The sequence below is a fragment of the Prunus dulcis genome, chromosome 1 (assembly GCF_902201215.1).
Source record: "Prunus dulcis chromosome 1, ALMONDv2, whole genome shotgun sequence".
NCBI lineage: Eukaryota > Viridiplantae > Streptophyta > Magnoliopsida > Rosales > Rosaceae > Prunus > Prunus dulcis.
This window is the reverse complement of record NC_047650.1, coordinates 6,243,624-6,252,917: the sequence shown is the minus strand read 5'-3', so window position 1 is coordinate 6,252,917 and position 9,294 is coordinate 6,243,624. Positions and strand designations below refer to the sequence as shown.

At 37.3% G+C, this 9,294-nt stretch overlaps 1 protein-coding gene across 1 annotated transcript; it reads left to right on the top strand.

Moving 5' to 3' along the window:
* Positions 1–1,975: 1,975 nt before the first annotated feature.
* On the top strand, positions 1,976–9,294 carry LOC117621984 (plasma membrane ATPase 4). Its single transcript, XM_034352503.1, has 16 exons — positions 1,976–2,246; positions 4,046–4,165; positions 4,282–4,518; positions 4,892–5,653; positions 5,768–5,890; positions 5,995–6,099; positions 6,202–6,346; positions 6,441–6,605; positions 6,705–6,943; positions 7,060–7,092; positions 7,183–7,264; positions 7,364–7,524; positions 7,622–7,795; positions 7,948–8,130; positions 8,213–8,394; positions 8,656–9,294. The coding sequence occupies exons 1-16, from the start codon at positions 2,187–2,189 to the stop codon at positions 8,750–8,752; spliced, it is 2,868 nt and encodes a 955-aa protein (XP_034208394.1). The 5' UTR covers positions 1,976–2,186; the 3' UTR covers positions 8,753–9,294.

Sequence of the window (9,294 nt, the reverse complement as noted above, 5' to 3'; positions counted from 1 at the left end):
AATAATAAAAAACTCTATTATACTCTATTTTATTGTTTTCCTTATTTATAAAATACAATATGTTTTTAGGCCAAGCATATTTACAAAAATTATCCCTACCATGTGCTACTAGTTGTATACTCTCATCATGCCATAAGCGGACCCACACGGGCACTACGGATAATAAGATGGCCCTTCTTAAGTGGATGGCAGAAATACATGTTTCTGTTTCTTAGTTCATGTCATTTTATTGTGAACATTTTGAGAAATTTCATTTGGGTTAACTTATGTCTTTGCCAATCGGGTTTAGTTCAGTGATAATTGACCTTAACTTGCAAATTAATGGTCTCAGTTTCGAATCTCATGACATCTTGGTAATATGTGTGTGAAAAATTTATCTCTCCTTTTAATTTAGACTATCGCTTATATACAGTTTACATATCCTATTATATACTCTAAATATGTTTACATGCTTTAACTGGAGTATTTTATTCATCCATTTACTCAATATGCGATTTATTGAACCTTTTATGGTCAATGAAATAAATTAATCAATTATTTAAGGTCACTATGACTTTTGATCAAACAACCATTTTTGAACCAATAAACGTTGAATTTGAGTTGTGTCACATTTATAATGTGTTTTTTTTTCACAACAATGGTTATTGTGGGTCATTTTAGTTTACCAATTATATTTAAGTAATTAAATTAATTAACCACACATTAGATGCATCAATTGAAAATTGGAATCAACGAGTCTCCTATAAGCTGCCTTCATTTTAAAAAGATAAGCAAAATCACATTGTTGAATTGCTTATGATATGTTTAAAGATATTTCCACACAAAAAATAAATCAAATTAGAAATTATATATTGACCCATATAAACATTTGATCGTTTTTTAATGTTTAATAGTAATAATCTACTAACGTATTTATTTAGATGATTAAACACTTTCTAGTTTTTAGAAAATCAGATTATTGAAACGTTTTCCATATATCTCAAATCCACACGCTAAATCTTTTAGGCTCCATTTGGATGAAGGGATTTAAAAGAAAGGATTTGAATTTGGATTTGACAACCAGGCTAAATTTTCTTTTAAAACAAGAATAAAATTAGGTTGAATGCATTTGAAATAACTAGATGTAGTACATTTGAAATGACTATATACAAGGAACCATTTAAAATCCATCTAATTTATTCCTTTTTACTTCTTTGCACATACATAAAATGCTATAGTCTAAACAAACAATTTCACGTCATAATACTATCTAAATCCATAGATTTAGAATCTCGCCGTCGAAATAGTTAAGGTAGGAACTACTACTTTTTATTAATTACTTAAAAATCCTAATTGAATACCACCGTACTTTTAAACTTCAAAACAATTTATTAAAATCACAATTGAATATACCCCTAAATTTACATTTCACCAAATACGCCTTTTGCAAATTTGCAATTGGTCGTGGTGCATGACATCTCCCATGTCAGCAAAGCAATGGGTTGGGACCATTTTATTGGGTGTGTGAGCCTTGCAAGGTGGGGAGGTCAGAACACCAAGGCAATCCCTATCATAAAAACAATTAAACAATCATCATCCCCAACAGCAACAGCAACCGACAAGTCACCGGTTATCAGAGAAAGAAGAGAAACAAAGACTCTAAAATACCTAAAATACATAATATTTATTTTTTTTATTTCTTTAATTTATTTATTTTATTCCATTCTTTTTGCTACAACTTAGAATTAGAAAGGGAGTTAACTTGTAGATTAGAAGTTTGAGATTTGAATCCTCTCGGTGTCATGATTGTGTATGTATGTGAAAAATTTCATTCATTTGTAGTTTAAACTATCGTTTATAATAAAAATAAATAACAACTAGAAGAAAATAATAATTTGACATAGGAGATAGATTAAAAGTCATAGAGGGCCCCACTTAGGGGACGGGGTTAAACGGCGGGATCAAATTCTCTCTTTCCTTCAGAGACGTATAAAACCAGAGGCACCACAACCCCCCCTCTCCACAATCCTCATATCTGTCTCCCTCTTCTTCTTCTTCTTCTTCTCATCTTGGGATTCAAACATTTCATTCAATGCCCTTTAAATCTTCTTCCCCTGTCTGTTCCTTTTGATACATAAACCAAAAAAAATTGCAGCATTTTTATTGTTAGTTTGCTTGCTCTGGTTCTGCTTTTAAGTTTGTGAAAGATGGGGGGCACAGACAAGGCTATCAGCCTCGAGGAGATCAAGAACGAGACTGTTGATCTGGTATATATACATATATGTTTCTTCCTCATTTCCCCCCTCATTTTCTCAGGAAAATATAGGATTCTTGGTTTTCTTCATGTTTTTGTTGTTGTTAGTTTTTGCTTTTCTTGAGATGGGTTTCTTTTGCTTAATCTTTAGACCAACTGGGTTTTAGGCCATACATGGAATTGTTTCCTTTGCTTAACGAATTTTGAGTTTTGCTTGTTTCATATTTGGTTGATGTTCAGATCTGAGTATTGAATTTCTTCACATGTATAATAATATATACTTCTATTTCCAAATTGATTCTTTGCAAGTCTGTATTTTTTTTCTTTTTCGAACTAGCTCGAACCAACAAAGTGAAGACTGAATGTCACGAAACTATGTTTGTTTCATGTTTCTTAATTTCTTAGTTGCATGCATACTTAACAAGTCTTTTAAGTCATAAACTTTGCACCTGGGTTTTTCATCACAAACCTTTTTCTTACATCTCAAAATTCAAAGTTTTCAATTTTCTCACCAACCAAGCAGACCATATAAAATATATCTTCAGGTAGTATCCAAATTGAATGGATCTACACATGTGACTGACAGAGAGGGGTTGAGTCCACTAGGGTTAATACGTTTGTTTTTATTATTTAATATATCAATATAAGTTCTCTCTCTCTCTCTCTCTCTCTCTCTCTCTCTCTCTCTCTCTTTTTCTTTCACTCTCTCTCTCCTCCCTCTATGTGCCCTGTTTGTTTGCTTTAGAATTTGGGAGTACCTTTCCGTGGTACTTTGGGCTTTTCCCTGTTTGAGAAATTCTCTTTTTGTTTTTCTTAAAAGAATTGAACCGTTTCCTTTGAGCTAACTCTCACACTCAGCATCCTCACCAGCCCTGACACCACTCATCTCTTCCTGGATTTTAAATTAATTAAATTAAAAGTTATTTTTTCGTATTTGTATTCTTCTCTCATACCTCTCTTGCCCTTGGACTATTTTGTTATTTACTCTCGTATCCCAACGATTTTTTCGGGTACTGAAGCGCGTGTTGAACACGCACCAACAGGCTCCGGCGTTGAAAAGTTGAGCTGCCCACTGACACAAACAGTTTTTATTTTAATTATTTTAAATAAAATAAAATGCATATGTTATGTTTGGCGTCGGTCAACACTTTTGTGATTGGGTAGCATCCCAAGGCTAGAATTTAGAATACCATAATCTGTACACTTCGTACATTGAGTGCCGAGTTGACTCGCTCGATTCGACCGTCGGATAAATATTCCACATTAATCCCCAAAAATAAAAGAAAACAAAACTTGATTTGATTTTGATTTTGAGGTTTAAAATTTGTAAACAGATGATAGAGAAGATAATATCTGAAATATCTTGGGGGGAGATGGGTTGATTTGGTACTTTCATGCATTAATTTGGGGTGGGATCTACCAATCTAGAAAATAAAATTGTAATGGATTTGCGGGTAATATTAATGCATGGAAATATCACATGTGGACCTCAAAAGAATTTCAAACCAATGAACTGGCTATACTCTTATTTGCATGTTACATTACATGTTCTCATAGATGTGATTCTCCGACCGTTGTGATTCTGGCCAACACTTGCTTGTCTAACTTGTACCAACTATCATTTTTTTTATTTGGTATGTACCTGTAACAGCTATAATTTGGTTGGCTTCTTTTTAGTATATTTCTTATGAACGTTGTTTTACATGTATCGTATTTACTGATCATATCGGTACAAATAGTATTACCGTATGAAGATTGTTTCTGGATTTTCCTTACATATTCCAATTTTCCTAACAATGAGTTCGTTTACAGGAGCGGATTCCAATTGAGGAAGTCTTTGAACAGTTGAAATGTTCCAGAGAAGGTTTAAGTGGAGAGGAAGGAGCCCAGAGGCTAGAGATTTTTGGTCCCAACAAACTAGAAGAGAAGAAGGTCCTTTTTGCTTAATAATATAACTTGTTCAGTAAAATAACAACAAAACAATACATTTGAGTATAGTTTATTTCAAATTCTGATGGAATTGGAATTTGTGTTACAAAAATGAACAGGAAAGCAAATTTCTCAAGTTCTTGGGGTTCATGTGGAATCCTCTGTCATGGGTCATGGAAGCTGCAGCCATTATGGCAATTGCTCTGGCCAATGGAGATGGGAAGCCCCCAGATTGGCAAGACTTTGTTGGTATTGTCTGCTTGCTGGTCATCAACTCCACCATCAGTTTCATTGAAGAAAACAATGCTGGAAATGCAGCTGCTGCCCTTATGGCTGGTCTTGCTCCTAAGACAAAGGTAATAATGGCAGACACCAAATAAGAGCCTCATTAAAATCGAGCACTTGAAATTTATCTTCGTACTGAAGTTACTGAACGTTTAGGGAGCATGAATTTTGTTTTTGTTAGTAAATATATGCTCATTTTTGGATGCTAGTAGGGAAACCTCCATGCTTTGGACCAATGTGATTAAAATGGTAAACATACTGAGAATTCTAGATTTAAACAAAGTACTCAGAATATTGACAATGATAAGGTAGTGGTGACATGCGTCATGACTTTTAAACAACTAGTCAGTTGTAGAGTTTGTCTTAATTGTTTATGCAGTGCAGATGGATTTAACAGATAATTGATATGAGACTGCCTTTATGTTTCATGTTGCCAATAAATAGGTGCTTAGAGATGGAAAATGGAGTGAGGAGGATGCTGCCATTCTGGTTCCAGGAGACATCATCAGCATCAAATTGGGAGATATCGTCCCAGCTGATGCTCGTCTTCTTGAGGGTGATCCTTTAAAGATTGATCAATCTGCCCTCACTGGAGAATCACTTCCAGTGACCAAAAATCCCGGCGATGAAGTTTTCTCCGGTTCCACCTGCAAGCAGGGTGAAATTGAAGCTGTTGTTATTGCCACCGGTGTTCATACTTTCTTCGGGAAGGCTGCACATCTCGTGGACAGCACTAACCAAGTTGGACACTTCCAGAAGGTGCTCACTGCAATTGGGAACTTCTGTATCTGCTCCATTGCGGTTGGAATGTTGATTGAGATCGTAGTCATGTACCCAATTCAGCACCGCAAGTACAGGGATGGAATTGACAATCTCTTGGTTCTCTTGATTGGAGGCATTCCCATTGCCATGCCCACTGTCTTGTCTGTGACAATGGCTATTGGGTCTCACCGGCTGTCTCAGCAGGGTGCCATCACCAAGAGGATGACTGCCATTGAAGAAATGGCTGGTATGGATGTGCTTTGCAGTGATAAGACAGGAACACTAACTCTTAACAAGCTCAGTGTTGATAAAAACCTTGTTGAGGTGTTTGCAAAGGGTGTGGAGAAAGAACATGTGGTTTTGCTTGCTGCAAGGTCCTCAAGAACAGAAAACCAGGATGCCATTGATGCTGCTATGGTTGGAATGCTCGCTGATCCAAAGGAGGTATAACTATTTACCAAATTTTCTTATTGTCAGCCCTGTACTTGCTTCTTCATTAATTCTGGGAGGGAATATTTGCAACAAATGTGCTTATCTGGTGAACTCGTACTTATGCAGGCCCGAGCTGGTATTAGAGAGGTGCACTTCTTACCATTTAATCCTGTGGACAAGAGGACTGCTTTGACTTACATTGATGGTGATGAAAACTGGCACAGAGCAAGCAAAGGTGCCCCTGAGCAGGTATTTCTGTTTTTCCCTATATTTAACATGCCCCAAAGTTGCATTACAGTGTCAAAATGTAAGCGTTCTTACCGCCATACTAATTAATTAATGTGTTTTATCAGATTTTGACCCTCTGCAACTGTAAAGAGGATTTCAAGAAGAAGGCTTTTGCCATTATTGATAAATATGCTGAACGTGGCCTTCGGTCATTGGCTGTTGCTAGACAGGTTTTATATGCAACCTTAATGTATTTAGTATTGTCTTGCATTTGTTCAGTTTTCTAAGAATTAAAGCACCCTCGTACCATTGCTAATGATATATGTTTACAGGAAGTACCTGCAAAATCAAAAGAAAGTGCTGGCGGTCCTTGGCAGTTTGTTGGATTGTTGCCTCTTTTTGATCCTCCAAGACATGACAGTGCAGAAACTATCCGCCAAGCTCTTAATCTCGGTGTTAATGTTAAGATGATTACAGGTAAGTCAGTTCACATTTCCATCCTCCCTTAATGCATTCATTTTCTGTTTTGTATGTAGTTGTGCTCACTTGCCAATTGTCTCTATATCTGCAGGTGATCAACTTGCCATTGCCAAGGAAACTGGTCGAAGACTTGGAATGGGAACAAACATGTACCCATCTGCTTCCTTACTTGGCCAAGACAAGGATGCAAGCATAGCTGCCCTTCCTATAGAAGAGTTAATTGAGAAGGCTGACGGGTTTGCCGGAGTGTTTCCAGGTGACTACTTTGATAAATGAGAAAGAGTTTCACGTATTTATTTTGATGAGAAAAACAATTTTTTGGTTTGGTTTTTTAACACAATATTGTTTGTTGTAGAGCACAAATATGAAATTGTGAAGAAGTTGCAAGAGAGAAAACACATTTGTGGAATGACTGGCGATGGTGTGAACGATGCCCCTGCATTGAAGAAGGCAGATATTGGAATTGCTGTTGCTGATGCTACAGATGCTGCCCGAGGTGCTTCCGACATTGTTCTTACAGAACCCGGATTGAGTGTCATCATTAGTGCAGTGTTGACCAGTAGAGCTATTTTCCAGAGAATGAAGAACTACACAGTTAGTTGCTCTGCCTTGCTTCTCAAAATACTACTTTGAACTTTTTGGTTTGAAGAAACAGTTTATGACTCGGAACTGCAACTTTTTCTTTGTTTTTCTGTTTTGTTTTCTTGCAGATCTATGCAGTTTCCATCACAATCCGTATTGTGGTAAGTAAACAGTGGTGGTTTAAAATTTGTGGTTTGTTTCTCTATTCAAGCCTTGATCTAATTGCTTTTTGTTTTTGGCAAACATTGCAGTTTGGTTTCATGTTCATCGCACTGATATGGAAGTTCGACTTCTCACCTTTCATGGTTTTGATTATTGCCATATTGAATGACGGTAAGCTTCTATCAAGTGAATGAGTTTTGATCAAGTGAACTTGTAAAACAGTATTGAGAATTATGACTGTTGACACCATGGACTTGTTAAATTTGTAAGGCACAATTATGACAATCTCAAAGGATAGAGTAAAGCCATCCCCCTTGCCTGATAGCTGGAAATTGAAAGAGATATTTGCGACCGGAATTGTGCTTGGAGGTTACTTGGCATTGATGACTGTTATCTTCTTCTGGTTGATAAAAGAAACCGACTTCTTCTCTGTAAGATACTCTTTGCATTCTTTTGGCTCCGTCTGTTTTACAGAAACTTTCATGAAGTTCAGTTTCCAATATGCATTTTCTGCTCATTCTGTTGTAGGACAAATTTGGCGTACGATCCATAAGAGAGAGTCCTGAGGAACTAATGGCTGCCTTATACCTACAAGTGAGTATTGTGAGTCAGGCTCTCATTTTCGTGACTAGATCCCGCAGCTGGTCCTTCCTTGAACGCCCTGGACTGCTACTACTCGGTGCTTTCATGATTGCACAGCTGGTAAGAACATTCCCATGCATATCCTTTCCAAGCCTTTTGAAATCACAGAAAGTGTTTATACATGTTACCAACTTACCAGTTAGTTCCAAGCACAGCCCTGCTACTTATTGTCATAATGCTGCTTTACGAAGCTAACGATTATCCCGTTTCAGATTGCAACTCTGGTAGCAGTGTATGCCAACTGGGGTTTTGCAAGAATACACGGAGTTGGTTGGGGATGGGCCGGTGTCATCTGGATTTACAGTATTGTCTTTTATTTCCCACTCGATGTGATGAAGTTCGCCATCCGTTACATCTTGAGTGGAAAAGCCTGGCTTAACTTGCTTGAGAACAAGGTACATCTATTTTGAATTATGCATTTAAGTTAGTTTGATGAGAGAAGTCAAAGTTTTCTAATGTTTTTTCTTATTGTAACAGACTGCCTTTACCACCAAGAAAGATTATGGAAAAGAGGAGAGAGAAGCTCAATGGGCTCTTGCTCAAAGGACCCTGCATGGTCTCCAGGCACCAGAAGCTGCTAATCTCTTCAATGACAAGAGCAGCTACAGAGAGCTGTCTGAGATTGCTGAGCAGGCCAAGAGACGAGCCGAAGTTGCAAGGTAAGCCACCATTCAGAACATTGCTTTCGAAGTCACGAAAGCTGGGTAATCTTCTCTTGCCAGATATCTAGTATGTTATGGGGCCATACTATCAATCTGAATCCACACAACTAGCTCAATGGTCCAGATTGACAGTCTAGCAGCATATTGACATAATATATCAGACTGTTTGGCAAGAAAACATTTCCCCGTAGAAGATAATATATTCCGTTTTCCATTATTTTATTGAAAGCAAATATCTTTTGATTTTGTGGTTTATAGACTTCGGGAGCTTCACACACTCAAGGGACATGTGGAGTCGGTGGTGAAGCTAAAGGGCCTGGACATCGATACAATCCAGCAGCATTATACAGTGTAAGAATCCAGAAATATTACCAGGGAAAGGAAGGGAGGGTCGCAAGCAACGATGTATCAAAGTGAAGAGGAGATACAGGAAGAAAGAGAGCAAACTGAAAGCAGGACTAATTAGTTAAACATTTCTAGATATGATGGAGAGCATGTCTGTGCTATATATCAAACTCTCCTACTCTGTTTACTTTTCCATTCTAATGTATTTCAAGTGCCAGAAAAGGGTTGTGTTTGGTTCATTTTTGCTCTGTTGCAGGGGCCAAACAGTGTCCCGCAGTTTTCTTGCCATAATCTGCTATCTATCTATCTTTCTTTCTTTATCATTGTATCCACTCCTTGAGGCCTTCAATAATGTGGGATCGAAAGTGTGAGACAGGGTTGGAACCATGATCACACAACCTTCAAATTTGATCATGGGTCGTTAGAACGCTGTCTCACATTCTATTCGATTCCCGCATTAGAGGACTCTTACTCTTCTGCAACATAATGTTTCTATTGGTTTTGAATGGCCATTGAAACAATTATAACAGAAAATTTGCATGAATGCTTAAA

What these genes read in the sequence shown, in the direction of transcription:
- LOC117621984 (XM_034352503.1), top strand. Translation starts at nt 2,187, where the DNA reads ATGGGGGGCACAGACAAGGCTATCAGCCTCGAGGAGATCAAGAACGAG. An exon ending in TTAACTTGCTTGAGAACAAG is followed by an intron (nt 8,131 to 8,212) that starts GTACATCTATTT and finishes TTATTGTAACAG; the next exon opens with ACTGCCTTTACCACCAAGAA. An exon ending in AGACGAGCCGAAGTTGCAAG is followed by an intron (nt 8,395 to 8,655) that starts GTAAGCCACCAT and finishes TGTGGTTTATAG; the next exon opens with ACTTCGGGAGCTTCACACAC.